Source organism: Lactuca serriola, chromosome 3 (genome assembly GCF_051521515.1).
Source record: "Lactuca serriola cultivar US96UC23 chromosome 3, Lser_US96UC23_V15, whole genome shotgun sequence".
Classification (NCBI taxonomy): Eukaryota; Viridiplantae; Streptophyta; class Magnoliopsida; order Asterales; family Asteraceae; genus Lactuca; species Lactuca serriola.
In genome coordinates this window covers 96,653,146-96,673,982 of record NC_136410.1, presented here as the reverse complement: position 1 = coordinate 96,673,982, position 20,837 = coordinate 96,653,146, and the positions used below count along the sequence as shown (strand labels likewise).

At 33.4% G+C, this 20,837-nt stretch overlaps 4 protein-coding genes across 7 annotated transcripts; 1 reads left to right on the top strand and 3 right to left on the bottom strand.

Annotated features, from left to right (window-relative positions):
- Window positions 1–2,927: 2,927 nt before the first annotated feature.
- On the top strand, window positions 2,928–3,977 carry LOC145092900 (NDR1/HIN1-like protein 6). The gene has a single exon (XM_079030899.1). The coding sequence runs from the start codon at window positions 3,009–3,011 to the stop codon at window positions 3,774–3,776; it is 768 nt and encodes a 255-aa protein (XP_078887025.1). The 5' UTR covers window positions 2,928–3,008; the 3' UTR covers window positions 3,777–3,977.
- A 3,821-nt stretch (window positions 3,978–7,798) lies between these two features.
- LOC145094591 (sm-like protein LSM8) lies at window positions 7,799–9,062 on the bottom strand. The gene is made up of 6 exons (XM_079032731.1): window positions 8,925–9,062; window positions 8,627–8,707; window positions 8,442–8,482; window positions 8,300–8,374; window positions 8,131–8,183; window positions 7,799–8,006 (listed from the first exon to the last, which is right to left on the bottom strand). The coding sequence occupies exons 2-6, from the start codon at window positions 8,661–8,663 to the stop codon at window positions 7,916–7,918; spliced, it is 297 nt and encodes a 98-aa protein (XP_078888857.1). The 5' UTR covers window positions 8,664–8,707; window positions 8,925–9,062; the 3' UTR covers window positions 7,799–7,915.
- A 1,802-nt stretch (window positions 9,063–10,864) lies between these two features.
- Window positions 10,865–11,533, bottom strand: LOC145095542 (uncharacterized). The gene has a single exon (XM_079033399.1). The coding sequence runs from the start codon at window positions 11,531–11,533 to the stop codon at window positions 10,865–10,867; it is 669 nt and encodes a 222-aa protein (XP_078889525.1).
- Window positions 11,534–14,108: 2,575 nt separating this feature from the next.
- TAF13 (TBP-associated factor 13) lies at window positions 14,109–15,807 on the bottom strand. Of its 4 annotated transcripts, none has more exons than XM_079030897.1 (6): window positions 15,653–15,807; window positions 15,221–15,373; window positions 14,921–14,958; window positions 14,619–14,678; window positions 14,438–14,512; window positions 14,109–14,346 (listed from the first exon to the last, which is right to left on the bottom strand). In XM_079030897.1, the coding sequence occupies exons 2-6, from the start codon at window positions 15,321–15,323 to the stop codon at window positions 14,236–14,238; spliced, it is 387 nt and encodes a 128-aa protein (XP_078887023.1). In that variant the 5' UTR covers window positions 15,324–15,373; window positions 15,653–15,807; the 3' UTR covers window positions 14,109–14,235. The 4 variants fall into 4 exon arrangements, with proteins under 4 accessions (XP_078887023.1, XP_078887021.1, XP_078887022.1 ...); XM_079030895.1 differs by having other exon boundaries at window positions 15,221–15,346; XM_079030896.1 differs by having other exon boundaries at window positions 15,221–15,349; window positions 15,653–15,805.
- Window positions 15,808–20,837: the final 5,030 nt, after the last annotated feature.

Here is a 20,837-nt window from a genome sequence, read left to right as displayed (position 1 = left end):
ATGAATATGTGCATGAACTCGGCGAGTTGGAAGAACAACTCAGCGAGTCTGTTGAAGATTGCCTTGGACTTGGCGAGTCTGGTGATGGAACCCTAACCTTTTTTGGTTAAGTCATGAATCGGTGAGTTGAGGGACAACTCGGTGAGTTGAGCAGGATGGGACTCGAAGATTCTTGGACTCGACGAGTCAGCGGGTTGACTTGGCGAGTAGAGTCAGTCAGGAAGTTTGACTTTGACTACGGACTTTGACTTTGACCAAGAGTTGACCAGTTGACTTCTAGGGATATTTTGGTAATTATTGGTATTTATTGACCTTCAGTTATTTTGGTGTTGACCAGTGGAGGAGTTTGTGACGGTACGCCTAAATGTTTTGCGACAAAATAAATGTGTGGCTGAGAATGATTCTTCCATTCTCAACATTTTTTTTTCTCAATTGAACCTTCCTCTCTCTCTCTCTCTCTCTCTCTCTATATATATATATATATATATATATATATATATATATATATATATATATATATATATATATATATATATATATATATATATATGTGTGTGTGTGTGTGTGTGTGTGTGTGTGTGTGTGTGTTAGGTTAGTTTTGTTTTGCATGTAAAAAAGAAAAATTATTAATTGGGTGTTTGTTATTCTAAATTAAGGTTTTTTAAGATGCTATCTATCAAGAGAAAACGAGAGGAAGTTAAAGCTTCCCAGGTTAAACTTGAATAATTCAAAACATATCTGGACAAAGCATACTGCATACATGAGGCTGCTACTTGTAGTATTACATCATTTTTTTAAATTAATAATTTTTGTATGGGTATATATTTATCAAGTGTCAACATTACTTTTTCTTTCTAAAACTTCTTACAAAATTATTTAAAAATAGAATATTTAAATCGTCTTTTGATAAACAACATACGAAAAAACGTGTTGACCAATTTAAAATTAATAATCCCAAGTAGTTTTAAATTGCTAATACGATTTTTTTTTTTCACGAAAGGGAATTTCTAAGTTCTAGGTGCGAAACCATCATTAAAAAAAGGACGCCGAAATGCTTTCTGAGAAAAAAAAAAAAAAAAGGAACCCAAGTGACACCATTGTTTATTGTTAAGAGTTCTAGAAACATGCAATGGACTATTTATGGAATTTAAAAGTTATTAAGGTTTGAGGCGATAAATTATGAAGTGTTGTTTTTATTGTACTTATGTAGGTTACCTTATTTCTTTTTGTATATACTAAATAATATTATTTATAGATAACGTTACACTCAAATCACTTTTTAATAACTTCTAAATGATAATTTTGACTTGTGATTTTGTTGCCATGATGTCTAGGTGTTGTTTGTATGTTTCGCAATAAAGTTTAGACTTATTTATTTAACAAACTTATACAATTAAAAAAAACGTAATAAAAAAGGTTTTCTATTAATTACTGATTCGTACTTGTTGTACACAAAAATTTATCTTTTAAAGAGTCGTACGATATGCAAAAAGAAAAAAAAAAAAAAAAAAACATATTTTTGTTCTGTATGACACAAAATTTTTGTATATGAATCACCTTTTAAATATGTGTTTCAATTTATCACTGATTTAATGTTATGTATACAATAATATACGATTTTGTTGTCATAAAACCGTAAAAACATGTCACACTAAGATATTTTTCATATTCATAAAAATAAAAAATAAAAAAGTAAACGCACGCGTCAATATTTGAAATTAAATGCACAAAAAAAGGCACCAAGTCTTTAGGGTAGCTAACCCAAAAAAAACATTCATTTGTACCTACATACAAAGATTTCACGCATTACTGTGTTGTACGAGTGCCTTCTAAAATTGTACAGTACAACCCATCGATGCAATACTTAAAATGGTGGAATCAGCCAACCGAAACATTGATACATGTAAACACTATTTAACCAAGCCGTGTATAGAAATCTACCAGGAAAGAGATCGCCCAACAAATTCGTATATATTATATAGTCAAACAAGGAAGCTTCCGACCCTTTTACTTTGAGTGAATTACAAAACTTATCCCTTCATTTTCAAACAACAAACGCGTTTAGTCACGTGGTATGCATTTCTTACTTATGGTCCAAACTACCAAAATTACACCTTCATAATTCATTTTGTTCATCTGAAATTATTAACCATTGAAACAAGTCTATGGATGACACGTACATTGGGGCAAACGTGTCAAATTATTTTAACACGATAACTTGAATTAAATTTGGATATATAAATTCTTAATATTGTATTTGTTATTGTTATTTGAAATAATCATTTAAATAAGGGTATCATTACAAATGTATTTAATAAGAGGTCTATATCTACGACAAACAGCTTGAAAAGATCTACATGATATCTTGACATGGATTTTAGTTTTTGACATTGAAAAACCGTAATGTTTTGTCTTTCCAAATTTTTTATTTGTTATTTTTGGTTTTTTATGACTATTTTTTATTATGCATAAACCATGGTAATAAAATTTAACAAATAACTAAAAGTATACAAAAATAATACAAAAGATATTCACTATATGTTAATTTGCAATGAAAATCATAGATATATGTAAATCAATTTAATTTTTAGAATATTTAATTAATCACAAATATACATAAAGAGTCATTTTGGTATTCTATACGTTTAGGTTTTTTATATGGTTTTTTATAAGAAACAAACCAATCCTAATATTTAGTTAATTTAAAAATAAAAATCCAAACCATTTTCAAAACACTTGTTCCCTTATTTTGAACATTATTACGACATAACTTGGGTATTTTAGACAACAAAAACGAAATTCAAAGTAAAAGGTACAAAATGTCAATCGATGCATAGTGAAAGGTCAATTTTAGAAAAGTCTACTTCCATATGACTTTATCTACTCTTGTTCATTCACAAGTCTTATATAATACGAAAGTTTCCGTCATTTTAGAAGAAAAAAAGTGTCCGACTTTGCTTCATTCTCGAACCCATTCACATTCACTTCATCTTCTTCTTCACATTCCAATGTCCGATCACCAGAGAATCCACCCGGACCCGGTCACGCCGGCGACCGACTTGGAATCCCAACAGAAACCCACCGCGCCATTGGTGCCCAGAGGCTCATCCAGGTCCGACCACGGCAATCCGGCGGAGCCACAACCACCATACCAGCGTACAATCCCGATCCAATACTCCAAACCACCAAAGAAACGACACTGCTGCCGCCGCTTCCTATGCTGCATACTTTGCTTCTTCTTCATCTTAATCATGATCGTCGGAATCCTAGCAGCAATCATCTACTTCGGATTCGATCCAAAACTCCCGAAATACTCCGTCGACGGGATGACCATCACCCAGTTCAATCCGAACAACGACAACACCTTATCCGCTCAGTTTAACGTCAACATTACAGCGAGAAACCCTAACACGAAGATCGGAATCTCATACGAAGGTGGATCAAGGTTGACGGTGATTTACATGGGAACGACTCTATGTCAAGGTTCATTTCCGAAGTTCTATCAGGGTCACCGGAACACGACGGTGCTGAACATTCCGATGACGGGACAAGCTCAGGACGCCACCGGGTTGTTGAATTCGTTGCAGGCGCAGATACAGACCGGAGTTGTGCCGCTGGTTTTGAGAGCTAAAGTTCCGGTGAGGATTAAGCTTGGGAAGCTGAAGTTGCCGAAGTGGAAGCCGATTGTGAGGTGTAGAGTGAATGTGAATACTTTGGCTACTGATAATGTTATCAGGATCAGGGATAGTAGCTGCAGTTTCAGGTTTAAGCTATGATTCTTTCCATTTATTATTTATTGTATTGATTATTATTATTGTGTTATTTTGTAGTTCTTGATTCGATATTCATGAGAAAGTGGAGGATCGTAGATCGGTTTTTTCCTCCCTTCTCTCTCTATATGTATACTCGTATTTTGTTTACATTATTATTACTATACATATGTATATTTGAGATAATAAAGATCATTTTTTATTTAAGTCGTCTCCATTTATGAGTTCTTTAGATTCAAGTAGACTTTCTTTGGTATGTCTTAGAAATAAATATGTTAATTTTAATTCAAAAGAAAGGTGGACTCGTGGTATATGATTGGCCGGTCAATGTTAACTAAATTAAGATTGTACATGGATTCCTATTTTCTTTTATTACGACTATTATTATTATTATTATTATTATTATTATTATTATTATTATTATTATTATTATAAAAAAATCTCTGTGACAACAATCAAAACGATGTGTTTGTCTATGTTGTTTTAGTTTCTAGTTTGGCCGGTCAATGTTAACTAGTCATTAACCCATATAAAAATAGTTATTGTTTTTTTTACCCTTCTAAATTTTCTTTCATATTATTTAACTATTTCAATTAAAAATAGAAAATAAAAGTTGGACCCTAATATACCTTGCCCTTCGAAAACTAACAATATATAGAACGTCTAAGATTATATATTATTATCAAATGAGAAGTAGAAGATACAATGAAAAGAAAAGACAGAATATATAGATTAGCTAATTAAGATTTTCTAGCTAATGGGCCAACATAAGACCCAATACAAAATAAAGTTTATAATCTTATTAATAGCAATGAACTGTTTGGACTGTTCAATAATTTGGAGATCCAAGGCTAATGGTGATGTAAAATTTAGTTCATTCTCAACTGAAGTTGCAGAAGCAGTGTACTGTGGTGGCCTAAAGAATGGAAACGAGGGACGTAACTGTCCAGAAGATTTGTTCTGTTGTGAAGGCTGAGACTGTGCAGTTGATCTCGTTTGTTGTTGTTGCTAATTTCCAATGCCTATCAGCGAAGGACAATTTGCCTTCCAATGGTTCTTCTTCTTACAGAAAGCACACTCATCAAATGCAACTTTGGGACGATTTTGATTTGAAGACTGAGGTCGTTGTGGAACAACAAAGACAACAGGAGTGGCTGTCTTTGTACATTTGTTAGCATGGGACTTGATACGAGTTTTTTCAGCAATCAACTCGTGAACAACCGAATCAATAGTGGAAAGAGGTATGTGATGCAAGATTGATCCATGCAAGCCTTCAAAATCTGAACGTAATGCCATCAAGAACTAAACCAAGCATTGTTCTTCCCTTCTTTCAATATAAGGCTTAAAAGCTTTCAACACATCAGGTTTTGTAGAGCCAACCGATCCCACAAATCTGATATAGCTACATAAAATTCTTGAACGCTAAGATTGTTTTGTTGGAGGGCTCGAATATCAAACTCTAACTGATACTGCTTTGCAAAGTTAGACTGAGTATACAACCTAGCCAAATGATCCCAAACCTCCTTTTATGTATCATACTTCGCCAACTGAGTACCAATGGACTGGATAACAAAATTATTAATCTAAGTAATGATCTTGGAGTTATCAGTCTCCCATGAATCCAATAAGGTTGCATAATCAACAACCTTCTCGTGTGTTGGTTTGTTCTTGTAACTTATAACAATCCCCCACATACATAGTCTTGCCTCGTAATAAATTTTTCATAACATACCTCCAATAGGTATAGTTTTTGCCATCGAGTTGAATACTAATGGACTAAAGAGAATCATCTCTTGGGGCCATATCTCAACATCAATAAAAGGAAAATAACAATAAATATGAATAGCAACAACAATCAAGATCTCGAAATCAACAAAACCAACAGAGGAAATGAAACCCTCGAAATCGACGAAACGAACTAATCAAATTAAACTGAATACAAAAACGAGCAACAAAACCATACCCAAAATTGCAAACAGTACGTGAAAAGTGTAGATGAACAGTACATGTGAACAATATCGATGAAAAGTAATGTGAATAGTGTCGTGCCTGCTACAACTCGCCCCCAAAACAAAAGTATAGATGATCAACCGAGCTCTGATACCATGGTCCATGAAAACTAAGAAGATATAGAACATCTAGGGTTTCATATTATTATCAAATGAGAAGCACAAGATACAATGAAAGGAAAAGACAGAATATATAGACTAGCTAATTAGGGTTTTCTAGCTAATGGGCCAACATAAGACCCAATACAAAGTAAAACCCATAATCTTATTAAGCTAACACCCTTGACCCCCCACCAGCCCACCACCCTTATTCCCTTCATCCTGAAGAGTACCAAGTGAAGGATCAGTCACTGAAGATTTTCCAAGTGGGAGGCAACAGTTACCAGAGATTTTGCATGGTGGAGCCTTGGATTTGTGGCAAAAAAATCTTCAAGAAAAGCACATGATGAGAGAGAGAGAGAGAGAGAGAGAGAGAGATGATGAGGATTGATGATGATGATGGAGGATGGTGAGTTAATGAATGTGTCGGTGATGGCTATACCCATTAAAACCTAGGGCTTAGGATGGAAAGAGTGACGATCAGCTTGAGCGATGGTGGAGGAAGCAAGATCGTGTTTAGCTTGCATAGATCAGTGGTGACATATGGTGGTGCCTTATATCGATTTTGGCTGGCCAATGGTTGGTGGGTTTTGTTGATTGTTCTATAAGGTTAAAAGGAAGTATTGTCGGCGTGGTGGTTAAAGGGAAATGGTATGGCTGTGATGTGAGTCCAACGGTAGCAACGAGATTTATTAATGATGGTAGCCGAATTTACCACTGAGAGATAAAGAAGAAGAGTAGATAGGGACTATGTGAAATGGGCTTAAAGCAAACGGGGAAATGTAGTGGTAGGATTAAGGTGGGGTTAGTGGCGACGACTAGTTCTTTCGTCGACAATGTGCATGTTTAAAGCGGTGAATAGCCGATGGTAGTTGGGGTAGTGGTGGTACAGGTTGAAGGCAACGACTGAAAGTGGTGGTGGCTGAAGTCTTGAGAGAAGGAAGAGAGTAGTTTTTTAGAGAGAAATATGAAAAAGGTTGTTGGATTTATGGTTAGGGTGAGGTGGGGTAACTTTTTAATAAAAAAAATTATTTTAATATAAAAAAAGAAATAAAATTAATTAAAAAAAGTCAAAGTATGGTTAAAAGAATAATTTCAGCTCAATTTTGAAAAAAAAAAAAAAATGAAAACATAAGAACCAATGATGTAAGAAATTAAAAATATACGAACAAATACATACATTTTGATAGTTGTCCTAACATAACTATGTTAGTTTTGGTAAATTATACAAATTATACCGACCAACCATGTAATTTTGTGGTATTATCATGGATACAAAAAAATAAATTTAGAGCAGATTACTTTAGACTCGATCTAATTCTAGATACAAATGAAAATGGTTGTTTATTGTGAGGCAAGACTCAGGATGCAAGAGGGAATATCATAATCTCAACAACTCCTATGCATACCATAAAGATCGGGCAGCCACTATTATATTAGAGATCCATCCATCACTAATTGCGACTAATTCAATATTATAGCATCACCAATACCCACTCCTATACATATCTTTATGTCACAAGCGTGTGTATCTACTTTTAACATACGCAATACAACTCATAAATGTAATTTAACATATGCAAGACAATTAATTGATAAATATACTCTAGTAGCGGATGACTGGTCAAAGTGAATCTTGACAAAGGAGATATTGACATTCATATCCTTCTTTGTGGCACTTGTGGCTTGAGAGTTGAATATGTAGTATGAGTGAGAAAGTGTATATTTGATAAATCTCAATGTCCATCAAACACTTTGTATTTTGAGTTGTTTAACACGAGCGTTTTTCTAATCCAAATTTACTCGTTTTCCTATTAACAATTATCCATCACATTCATTTTGATACACAAGTTTAATTTTTCAATTTTGTTTTATGAATAGACACAAAGCCATCAACATAATTAACATGTTTCAAACAAGTTTCAACCAAAAGCTAAAACAAATACATAGCATTAACAAATAGCAACCACTTCAGTTTTCATGTATCACATTTACTTCCCCTAAAACACATGATTTAATAAAATAAGATCATCATAATTAGTGAATAACAGGCCTTAGAGGATGAGCTCTCAGTTCAGCCAAATCCAAGCTTGCATCAAGCTCCTCATCCAGTTCCCCAATTATGCTTCTGCACAACAATCATTAGTATTAGTATTAATATTTAGGTGGTTTGTGTTCTAAATGAATAAAAGTAAACTCATTAAAATGGGTGTGATTAAAAGAAACTTAGAAAGTATAAAGTATAAACATACATGTTATCACCCCTTATGATGTAGAGGCCTAATACAAGTTGTTGAACTCCTTCCTGCAAGTTAAAACAGGATTTAATAATAGAAATGGAGAATATTTTACATTTGAATCAGCCTATTAACAAAACATATGTAAAGATCAAATTTTGAAAGATTAATGATAGTTTCCTACCTTGGTGGAATAAACTCGTTCGTGAGATTCATCCAGAATTATATTTGTTGCTTGGTCAAAACCTTTTAGAACTCCCTGAATGCAAATAATTGTAATTAGTACAAGAATTCATGTGTTGTGGGTTAAAAAAACTGAAACTTACCACTATGTTTCTTCCATCATTTGTGATAACTGAAATGATTTCTGTAGAGAGATGAAAAGAAGTTCTTTAGTAAATCAAGTATATTGAGTATAGAATTCTCTGAAAGAGTGCGTATTGTAAGAAGAAAGCATTTAAACGAATCTTTCACAACAAAATTTAATGAAAAGGAATGGAATTGTACTTACGATCAACAACAGATTCAAGCCCAGGGCCACCTAGCATTTTGACAATACCAGTTGTGATTCAATGCCTTCAATTGAAGAAATCTGAGAGTAGAAAGTTGTGGGGTGAAGGAGGAAATAAATTAGTGGCAGTTTATTAGAAGTTTGAATGAAAATTTCTACCTGATTTCTTGGATAAAAGCTTAATACAGTTCCATACTAAAACAAAACTTTGTATTCACTGAGGACTTTCATCAAACAGGTAGAATGCATATATAGTTTAAGAGATTCCACTCGAGAATGATAAATGCTTTGTACATACCTCGTTAATTTTACAGAAACAACGCAAAAAAACTCGAAGATTTGTTGTTGTCGCTTGCCTCACTTCACGTATTCTGTGATGGAATTTGGAGATGGAGGTTAATCGCAAGGAAAGGACGATCGTCGCACTCTTATTGCTCGAGAAGACTGCCCCAAGGTCACGAGTTAAGTCACGGGTTTAGGAACGGAAAATGTGTTTTTAGCTCCTTTTACTTTGACATAAACACACTTTGGTCCCCGACTGTTTAAAGTAAGACCTAAAACCCCCTTAACTTTTAGGTTAATTATAAAAAATCAAAAATAATGGAAAAATGTGTTTTTAGCTCCCTTACACATTGTGATCTTTTTGGGAAGTGATGTTTTCACTTCAGAAATCGATTCATCTGTATAAGGTACAATACAATTACAATTATCATACAAGTCGTTAAAACATATATTTTATATGGATGGATTAATTTCTTAAGTGGAAATATCATCCGGTAGATAGTAATCTCAATGACTATTAGAAAATAAGTATTATATAATGAACACATGAAATGCAATATTAGGGTATAACCTCAAAGTTTGTAAAAAAGACATTTTAGAAAATTGTTTTATTTCCCAAATACTAAATTAGGGGGGGTTAGTTAGAAAATTTAAGATGCAGTTTGAAAATTTAACACGAAAGTCTCCCCGAAAAAACATAAGTACTTTAAAATTATTACAGAAAGTAGTTTGGATTAGCGAAAGTAGGTCGATAATATAAGAAGCATTTCGAAAATATAATGGATTACTATAGAAAAGTCTCATTATCTTGGGAAATTTTTTAATAAAGTCTTAAAAAAATTTTAAACAGAAAAATTCTGATTATTCAACATTTTTCCCAAATTAACAAAAAAAAACCATTTTTTATATTTGAACAACAAATGACGAATTATGTGATTTTCTCAAAATAATGAGATTTTTCTGTTCAAAAAAACATTAAGACTTTTTTAAAACTTTTCCCAGAAGTTGAGACTTTTCTGTAGATTTACCAAAATATAATAAGTTTTTCAAAAAATTTACAAGGAAGCAACATTTAAAAAAAAATGAAAAGAAGTAGCATTTCGAAAAGGGATATCTCCAATAATGTACTAAAATTTTGGCTCAGTTTACGGTTTAGTTTCAAACAAGTTTTTTTATTTTTTTTTTTACAAAAAAATCTTAAAACCGGCAAAAGGTTGCATTTTGACCCGTTAGAATCGGAAACAAATTAATTTGGGATTATTTTGTAAACTAACATAATATATTGGGACTTTTCTACCCAAAAATAATATAAAATAACTTTGATTATTTTTATCATTATTATTTTATTAAAAGTTTAAATAAGTATATTATTTTTTAAATCTTTATTATTAATATTATTAAATAAATACTTGTATAAATACATTTTAAATAGTTCGTGAATATTTTCCAAGTAGCGATTAGTTTTGTTTCGACAAATAGTTGCTTCAATGAATAGTTTTCAAGCTGCAGCCTTTTGAAGATATCCCTTGTAATTTAGTTACATACTCTCCATCAACAATACTTTATGGATCATTTTTGTTGTCGCATTTTCAATATTAGACCATCCGTTATACCCACCACATACCACATATGTGGTGGGTGCTACATTAGCACCACATTTCACTACCACTAACATGGGATACTTACCACTAAACACACCACTCCACCTCATTTTTTTTATTTAAAGTTAATTCAAAAATACATTAAAAACATTTTTTTAATACTAGTTTTTCCATTAAATTAAAATACCAAATTACATTAAATAAAAACTAAATTAATTGAAATTAAAAAATAAAATAAAAATAACAATCAAAATAAAAATTACATTAGTTAAATTTAAAAAAAAATTAAAAAAAAACATTAAAAAAAACTAAAAATTCCAACCATAAATAAAATAAACTACCCCCTACGCCTACTTCAGGCTCGAACCGACTTTTTCATTGCTTGGAAAAGTTCCAAGTCTTCGCCCTCAAGGTCGTCCGCTTTCATTTTCAAGATTTCCATACCGGTTTTTGTTTGGAGTGTCTCTTGTGCCTCTTGAAATGATGTTTGTGCTTCGATCATTTTTTGTTCCATCCGAGTCATCACCTCGGCCTTCGTTTCTTGAAGTTGCACATATCGATCAAATTTATTGCCAAACATATCCATAACACTAGAATTCGAAGATGTTGACGCCGCTTTTTTTGCTTTATTTCTTCCAACGGGCCGACGAAGAGGTTGGTCGTTTTCAAGATCTATCGGATCGTCGTTGATGTCGATGTGTGTTCGGCCGTCCGATTGTTGAGAAGTTCCTTCGGGGTTTCTCGAACGCTTTGAACCGGAAGATTGGGAACTTCCTTCCGTTTGCTCTTTCCATTTTGGGGCGTCTTTCAATTTTAGCCACTGTTTCATATACGGAAAAGCTTTGCGTGTTGGCGTTGTTTTTTCAAATTGGTCCATGGCCGCCTTGAAAACATCAAAATCGTTCGAGCCGCTTTTGCGTATGTTTAGGAGGTTGCTGTAGATTCCTCCAAACTCGGTGCATTTTAGTCGAATATCTCGCCATTTCGACGTAATTTGATCGGCATTTCGAGTTTCACTTTCCATTAACTCGTAAAAAAATGGCTCGGACTTTTTCCCAAAAACTTCCGTAAGGCTGGCTATCTCCTACAATTGGATCTTCGGAAGCCGCCACCCATGCCTCCGCTAACTTTTCTTCTTCTTCTTTTGTCCATGGGACCTTTTCTTGGGTGGTAGTGGGTCGGGCCGTTTTTTTTCCTTTTTTCTTTTTTGGTTGAGGTAGTGGTGAAGGTTGCGTTTCCGGAACAAAATCCGGCGAAAGTGGTGGTTGTGAGCTTGGTGGTTGTGAAATTGGTGGTTGTTGTTGTTGTGACGATTGTTGTTGGAGTTGTTGTAGTTGTTGGAATTGTTGAAATTGTTGGTATTGTTGTTGCATTTGTTGTTGTTGGAAAGCCGGAAAAGGTTGATATTGTTGTTGGAAAAGTGGTGTTTGTTGGATAGGGGAACCACTTTGAAGTAAATTGATAAAACCGCCTTGAGGTGACTCCATAGTCGGGAATTGTCGAGGTGTTGTATCTAACGCAAAAGCGTTATCGGGTTTGCGATTTCGGTAGTTTAGAGGGGTATTTTGGTTGGGATCCATGATTTTTGATTGTGAAGATGTAGTGTGTAGTTTGTATATAGAGAAAGAAAAGAATGGTGTAAAAAATAAGGAGTAAAAATGTGGTATTTATAGGTAAATAAATTGTTTATTTATTTATTTATTTATTTTTTACAAAACTAACCGTTCAACGGCTAGACAACGGTCAAATTTTTGCATCTTAATCTCATTGGCCGTGCGACTTCGTTGCCCCGATAACGAGCCACCACGAAAACGAGCCACCATGAGACAACGGGGTGGTGTGCACGCCCGTTGTTCGTGGCCAGCTCGACCACAAAACTCTTCGTCGAACGTATACCGTTTGGCTTTAGGGGAGTCAACTTAAAAATAATAGGAAATTACTCTTGAGATTGGGTGGAGTCAATTTGAAACTGACAAGAGGGTTTGGTGGATGATTGTGTAATCATGAATAGTGTTTAGCCTAATATAAGTTGGGGATATCGAGTTCGAATTAAATTGGTCCTCTTTATTTATGTTTTATTTTCAGGTCGTAACGTAACATATCATGTCACGTTCAATCAACTTGTATTTACTTTCTGAAATCCGAAGTTTTAGTCATGAATCGATCAAAAAAATGTTTTTTTTGTCCGGAACTCCATTTCGTACCAAGTGGTTATTGGGCTAAAAAAATTATTATTTTCTTAAAATCATATTAAAAAGTTGTTAGATTATTTAATTTCACTTTTTTAAATTTATTCTTTTTAATATTAATAAATAAATAATTATATAAATACACACACATATATATTATATATATATATAATGTATTTACTTAATAATTTTAATAATAAAGAATTTAAAAAATAATATACTTATTTAAAATTTTAATGATAATGATAATAATAATAATAATAATAATAATAATAATAATAATAATAATAATAATAATAATAATAAAATCAATAAAGTCTTTTTTTGCAGAAAAGTCCCAATATGTTAGGTAGTTTACGAAATAGTTTCAAATTAATTTGTTTGTGGTTCTAGCCAGTCAAAATGCAGCATTTTGCCAGTTTTTAGGATTTTTGTAAAAAGAAAAATTAATTTGGAATTAAACCGTAAATTAAACCAAAATTTTGGGACTTTGTCGGAGATTTCTGTTTCGAAAAATTTGAAACCGGGAATCATTTTGAAAATATTACGAAAAACATAAACTCTTAGAAAAGCCAACCAAAATCACGATTCACACTTTTGTACTCGTCGTTCATAACAGAAAAAAAAACCCTACGCTCGTTCTCATCGTTTCAAAATCGACCAATCGTCTCAACTATTTCTAAACTCCAAATCACTTCTGTAGATCCATCATTTTGTTTTAGACTTTCAAAAATCGACCATTCCTATTATCTCTAAGGATTCACAAATTTCTACTTTGTCTAGTCATGAAAAATTAGGCTCCAACTCAAGAAACTCAGGTAAGAAATTAATTCTCATTATGTTAATCTACTATGTAAATGTTATTCTTTCAATATGTTATTATGTTATGTTAGTGTTTGAATGTTTTACGTTGATGTATAAAAATACATTGTTATTCTATTATTCGGGTTATATATTCCTAATACGGTTTATTTGTTTTTTTTTTCGGTTATATTAAATCATTAATTATCTTGTACATGTTATTTGAGTAATACCCAAACCGATTAATACCTGAACTGAAAACCGAACCGATTAATCAATTTGGGTAATACCCAAACCGATTAATACCCGAACTGAATCGAACCCAAATTGGTTAATCGGTTCGATTTTCAGTTCATGCAATTACCGTTATTCGATTTTCGGGTTATTCGGATTCGGATCTATTCGGTCAGGTTCCAACCCAAATAACATCCTTAATAATTACATTCATTTGTATCAAACATGGTACAATAAACGTCAACTTGGGACTTTAGGCTTGTGATTTGTGAATTGATATCTAGAACCCATCACACTTCCCTCAAATTTGTACCTATGTTCCTAGAATCCATCCTCAAACTCGTCCATAACTAAAATTTTAATCAAATACTAAAATTTAATAAAAAAAAATCTTCATTTCGAAATCTTTATAGCAATTGCCAAAAGTAGGTACATTCTGTATACGCCAAACACAAGCACAGTATATTCCAAACACATTCCAAACACAGTACATCCTGTTATATCAATCTGGCTGTGCCAACTTCTCTTCATCCACATCAAAAGCTTTCCTCGCTTGTTTTAATTCTTCATTCATCGACAACAACTCTGTACAACGGTTTAGCTTCGGCAGATCCTATCAACACATTTATGAATACAAAACTATTAGTAATCTGTCATCTCTACATGGGTCAAATTTATTTTTAATTTTAGTAAAAAAAAAGTACTTTTCGAATCAAGAACAAGAAATCTTCGGTCAATAGCTTTCCCCTCTTTGATGCAATATCTTGAGCTTTATGCACCTACAATTACAAACAATCATATATCAACTATGTATATTAAAAGATTAAAAATATGATGAAGAAGAAAAAAGAAAGAAGAAAATGTAAAGTAGATGAGGTGTGTTACCATGTCTGTCACATACTCCATCACAATGTCCTCCATTAAAGCAACAGTCTCTGGTAATGGCTGAAAAGTGAAAACACAGAAAAGAAAACTTGGAAATTGTTTCAAGGTATTTGAAAAGAAACGTTATCTATTTGTTGTTATCATTTTAATGGTTAGGAATAGTATTACTTTGTCAACAAAAAGTTGATCTTGAACCAATAACTTATGTAAGAAAACGTATGCTTCTTTTTTATTGATTGAATCAAATTTGTACTAAATTAATACTAAAGATAAAATGATGTGATATGAAAGATGATGCTTACATTAGAATCGTCTCCAAAACCATACATCATATGCTGCACTGTTTCAAACAATAACAGACAAGTGATAAAGGGCAAAATATATAAATCAAAAACATGATTAAAACCCCATTCATACTGAGAGACTTCATCAAAATTATTGAAGAAACCATTAACAAGAATCAAACTTCAATTTACATTTTGTTGCACAAGAACATTAGCAAGAATAAAGATATCAGAGAGATGGTCTGATGAAAACAAAGTTAGGTTTATAAACAGAAAATGAAAGATAAAGCTTTTTGTGAGAAAGTCAGACTCACTCACAATCTTTCTGAAAAACTCCTCTTTTGCGCTTGAATGAGGTTTCTGATGGATGGGATGAACCCTCTTTCACTTTGGAGGAGGACCCTGCTGAAGCTTTATTCATATTATCTGTGAATTCTCTATAATCTGCTGGAAATATAGAGTAGGTCTAAGCTGAAAGAAGAGAGTTTTAGGGCAAGAAACATGGCAAATAACTTACAATCGGAATTTTTATGAAATTGGTTCGAAATATCGAACAGCGTATGACAGAAATAACTTAAGATCAGGATATATTGGAGCTCGCGTTCAATTTTTGTTGCAGCAGATTCAAGTCATGAAATAGGAAAGTAGTACATTCGATTTCATTCATCGGGGATTTTCATCAAACAGGTAGCATACATTATACATATTAGAAGGGGTTTTGCGCCTAGAGATTAGTTGCGTTGTACTTACCTCGTTGATTTTGGAGAGAAACCGATGTCCCCTCTTGCTTCTCCTCAAGTAAGTACCCTGTGCTCGAATTTGGGAAACGATGATCGTCTCGCACTCTTGTTGCCCTGAAAGAGTACCCCGAGGGTAAGGGCAAAAGTAATTTAAGAGAAGAATTGTTTGGAAAATGGAAGTTATGTCATTTAGCTCCTCTTACTTACACAAAGAAATATATTCTGCCCCTACAATAATTAAAACAATAAAGAGATGTTGTAAACTTTTTTTTTTTTTTTTTTTTTTTTTTTTTTTTTTTTTTTTTCATATTTAGGGCCTCTTTGGTAGAATCTGAATTTCTAAGGATCTGAAATTTTAAAATCAGAATTTTTAAAATGTTGTTTGGTTGGAACCTCTGAATTGTTGTGTTGAATTGTCAAAATGACCATTATACCATTTTTTATTATTTTTTGCTGAATATATATATATATATATATATATATATATATATATATATATATATATATATATATATAAAATCCAAATTAACATAAATTAAAATTTATCTTCAATAGTTTATAATGATTTTTTTGAGATATATTTACAAAAATAACATCATTTTTTACATCCAAATGATTTCAAAGTTAATAAACAAAATATTTGACATTGAATGTTGAGATATAATTGACAACAAACTTGCAACCGACTTTTCAAAGTATGTTGCAAGCTACAAATCCAAATTCAACAAGGAAACAAATAAACACTTTAAACATATATATATATAAAAACTGCATATTAAATCCATCACCAACTTTTCAAAGTATGCTGCTAGAATCGATAATTTATCAAAATTTCCAATTGTTATCACTTGTATAAACCACAATATTAACCAACCAAATTACCATTCTGTATTATTTTTCAGTGAATTCAAATGCTTGTTTATATAAAAAACCAAAACAATTTCTTAAATAATTATTAAAAAAACCTAAACATCATATAAAATCCAAATTGAACATACATCAAAATGAACACAAATCTAAATAAAACATAAATATTTTCAAATCCTAAAAATTATATTAAATCCAAATAAACCCTACAAGCACATCATCATATATCATATGAGCTGTGATTTTAGGAAAAAAAAAAGCATCAGATCAGATTTTCGTGTCCATACATTACCACATCAGATTTCAACATTAATACATCAAGAAAAGGTATTTCAGAAAAAAATGACCAAAACAGCCTTGATATTGCATTTTCCATCTCTGCTCAAAGGATCAGTGTTGTAAAACTCGCCGAGTTGGCTGATTACTCCTCCGAGTACTCGTTACTCCCCCCTTGCCAAGGCGAGTTACATAATCCCGAGTACTCCCCGATCGACCCCTTATGAACTGAGTAGTGTTGTGAAATTCGGTCAACTTGGTGATTAATATATATAATATACTTAATGATTTATTATTTAACACACACACATGTGATTATTACTACATATATGTCTTAAATTTTCAGTAATTATTCACGAAGTGAGACCATTATGTATTTTTCATTTTTTGTGTATTCACATGTATCCAATTTTGTTATATATATCAATCAACTTATGATTTTATCTTATGATTTTGACATATATAATTTCCCTAAAAATATTTCTACACAAATTTCCAAATCCGAGTACTCCCGAGTACTCGCTACTCGGTAGTCGACCGAACAGGTACCGAGTAACGAGTTCTACAACCTTGCAAAGGATATGTAATCAAAATTCCTCAATTCCAAATTGAATTCATCAATCTTTATGTCAAAGTGTCACTTTTAATAAAAACATGCCTCCTGAAAACAATTTGAGTAAAACATAAAAGTGGAGCAATTTGTGTGAACGACACATTTAACAATGGAGATTTCAGCAAAAAAATACCAAATGCCAAACAACAATTACAAATTCATTATCAATTTCTGCAAGAAAACATTGATTTCACCCGGAAATCGTCGATTTCATCGTATTTGGGGAGAAGAGCTAAGGGTTACCTTGTGTAATGGTATAGGTGGTGCGTAGCATTGGTATTTCTGCCAGTAAAAGCAGCAATAGCCGAGTATCGACTGAGAGGTGAGTTTTTTCACTGTACTCGGGGGTCGAAGGCACCAAAGTCGGCTCACTGGATTATGTTTGTAGGATGACAGTTGTCTTTGTGACACTTGTTAATGTGTATGTATGTGCTTGTTGTCTTTGTGAGTGTTGCTGATATGACTGTATACTTAGATGTAGGGGTGAAATAGACCAGTACCGGTTGAAAGATACCGAAGGAGTTGAAATAGATTCGGGGGGTGAAATAGACCTACACCAGTTGAAAGATACTAAAGGAGTTGAAATAGACTCAAGGGTAAAATAGACTCATACCGGTTGAAAGATACCGAAGGAGTTGGAATAAACTCAAGGATGAAATAGACTCAGTTTAGCTTCGTGATGTTATATATGTCTTGTATGGGGTATTTTGGGGGAAACTCACTAAAATTTGTGCTTATAGTTTATGTTTATGGTTTCAGCTACCTCTGGTTCGAAGGGAAAGGGTCCGAGATGATCACATAACATCCACTAGTGTTTGGAATGAATGAATGACTATTTTGGTTGACTTGAAATAAAAACTTTTACTTAGTATTTTTGGGACGTTACAAGTTGGTGTCAGAGCCTTGGTTTGAGGGATTTGGGCACACTCTCGGGTGTGTTTGAACTCAAACTGAGGAATAGATAATCTTTTTGAAAGAATGAATTTTCAAAAAAAAAATTATAAAGAAAATGGGTGCGATGTGTACAATCAGCCGAGCTCAAGTAAGTATTTCACAAAATACTCATGCATGTGTTATGCTATTGATTTGATATGAGTATATGAAAATTACTTACTAGATTAGGGCTAAGGATCTGCTCAGGTTTGCATGATAGAATGCTAGGAGAGATACCTTTATATGCCTATTGTTTGAGCTCGTAGAACTGCATTCTAGTATGGATTTTGGATATTTGATAAAATGGCCTATTTAGGTGATGCACTGGATTGGACTACTCAATGCTCGAATGCTGCTTGCTTTGTGCTTTTAGGGACTCTGCTAGTGTCAGCTAACTATTAAGTGAACACGTTAAATTACATGTTGTCGGGATTAGATAATTTTAGAAGGTTGGGTTCAACCCTATTGCACAACTCTTGTTTGAGTCCAACCATTATGGGAGGGATCTAGCAGTCGAAGAATAATCTGGTGTCATTGACATATAATTATATTCGTAAGGTAGTGAGAAGGTATTGGAGGGAGTCTCTTCTGCACTTGATGGTGGAGTGTGATGGGGAAAGGAACCATAGGAAAGCCTAAGAGATGTTTTAGCGCATAGGACACTTTATAGTGCAAGTGAAGTAATTGATAGTAGGGAAGTGACTTGGATGATTTGAGGCAGTCTTTAAGTTGGGTTTCCATCACTAAGCGATTATATTGTGGTTTTAGACCCATGGCTCTCGTGGTAGATGTAACCAAATCTCTCGTCAGAGGTTTGGTAAACGGATCTGCCAAGTTCCTACTTGTCTTGACATAGACAACCTTGATGATATCACTTTCAATTAGATGTCTCACAAAATTGTGTCCCAGACCTACATGTCTCGACTTCCTATTATATACCACATTATATAATTTAGACAGTGTGGCTTCATTGTCACAATACATGGGTATTGAAGCCATTGGAATATACCATAGACGGATATCCATAAGTAGATATTGAATCCAGTTTGCCTCTTTGCCCACTGCTGCTAAGGCAATTATCTCTGCTTCCATCATTGAATGAGCTATGCATGTCTGTTTCTTGCTCGCCCAAGAAATAGCACCGCCAACTAGAGTATAAATCCAGCCAATTGTGGATTTCAAGTCACTGGTGTGATCTATCCAGCTAGCATCAAAAATACCTTTCTAGTATTCTATTTGATGACGAATACGTCAACTCAAAAGTACTTATCCATTTTAGGTATTCAGTACTATAAACACTGCCTTTCAATGCTCTGTCCCTGGATTGACAGTATACTAACACAATTTGCTTACAACGAATGCAATTTCAGGTCGATTGCAATGCATTGCATACATCATGCTCCCAATTGCCCTTGCATATTCCAGTTGAGCCACTGCCCGACCAGAATTCACATTTAGTTTCATACTTGACTCAAAGGAGTGTTGAATTCCTTAACATTCAAACGTTGAAACTTTGTCCGAATTTTCTCTATATAAAGAGATTGACTCAGTGAAATCTGACCGCCTGTCCTTTTCACCTTGATACCACGAATTGTATCAACTTCACCAAGATCTTTCCTCTTAAAGTTAAAGGATAGGTATTTCCTCGTCTTAAGAATAACTTTTAGGTGAGTGTCAACGATCAACATATCATCAACATAAATATATATTACTACTATGTAATCGGATGTGTATTTGGAATAAATACATCTGTTAGCACTGTTGTGTTGAAGACCAAAAGTATTCACAGTGGTATCAAATCTCTTATGTCACTGTTTGGGAGCTTTCTTCAACCCGTACAAGGATTTAATAAGTCTACACACTTTATTTTCCTGTCCAGGTATCACGAAACCTTTAGGTTGCTCTAAGTAGATCTCCTCTTTGAGATAACCATTAAGAAAGGATGTCTTAACATCCATTTGATGACTATACAATCCTTTCAAAGATGATATTGATATGAAAGTTCTAATAGAACTGCTCATAGCAATTGGGGCATAGGTATCAAAAAAATCGATCCCTTCTCGTTGATATGGATCCATTTGGATGATATTTTATCTTGAATATCCATTTGGATCCTATAGGTCTCTTCCCTTAGGATAGATCAACGTACTCCCAAGTTCCATTACCCATAATTGAGTCAATTTCATCATTGATGACTTCCTCCCACAAATGAGCATCTCTAGACGTCATGGCTTCAATAAAGGTCTTAGTATCATCATCCAAGTTAATGGCGAATATGACCTTTATTGTCACTTTCTTTTGTGTTCCTTTGACCAAATAAGAATTGAAATCGCCTCCAAAACTTTTCTCTATTCTAGCCCTAGTACTTCTCTTAGGTTCCTCCACTATAGGAGGAGGTGGCAGTGTTTCTTGAGAAGTACTTGAAGATGTCATATGACTGGAGTTTTCATCATCCCTAGAAAACTTGTCCTCAAAGAATTCCACATCTATGGATTCCATAACAACA

Bases quoted from the DNA above. Each gene is read 5' to 3' on its own strand.
- LOC145095542 (XM_079033399.1), bottom strand. From the start codon at position 11,533: ATGGAAAGTGAAACTCGAAATGCCGATCAAATTACGTCGAAATGGCGA.
- LOC145094591 (XM_079032731.1), bottom strand. From the start codon at position 8,663: ATGCTAGGTGGCCCTGGGCTTGAATCTGTTGTTGATC. The intron at 8,375-8,441 runs GTAAGTTTCAGT...ATTTGCATTCAG, and splicing joins ATGATGGAAGAAACATAGTG to GGAGTTCTAAAAGGTTTTGA. The intron at 8,184-8,299 runs GTAGGAAACTAT...TTTAACTTGCAG, and splicing joins AACGAGTTTATTCCACCAAG to GAAGGAGTTCAACAACTTGT.
- TAF13 (XM_079030897.1), bottom strand. From the start codon at position 15,323: ATGAATAAAGCTTCAGCAGGGTCCTCCTCCAAAGTGAAAGAGGGTTCA. The intron at 14,513-14,618 runs GTAACACACCTC...TTGTAATTGTAG, and splicing joins TGGAGTATGTGACAGACATG to GTGCATAAAGCTCAAGATAT. The intron at 14,347-14,437 runs GTACTTTTTTTT...ATGTGTTGATAG, and splicing joins TCTTGTTCTTGATTCGAAAA to GATCTGCCGAAGCTAAACCG.
- LOC145092900 (XM_079030899.1), top strand. From the start codon at position 3,009: ATGTCCGATCACCAGAGAATCCACCCGGACCCGGTCACGCCGGCGACC.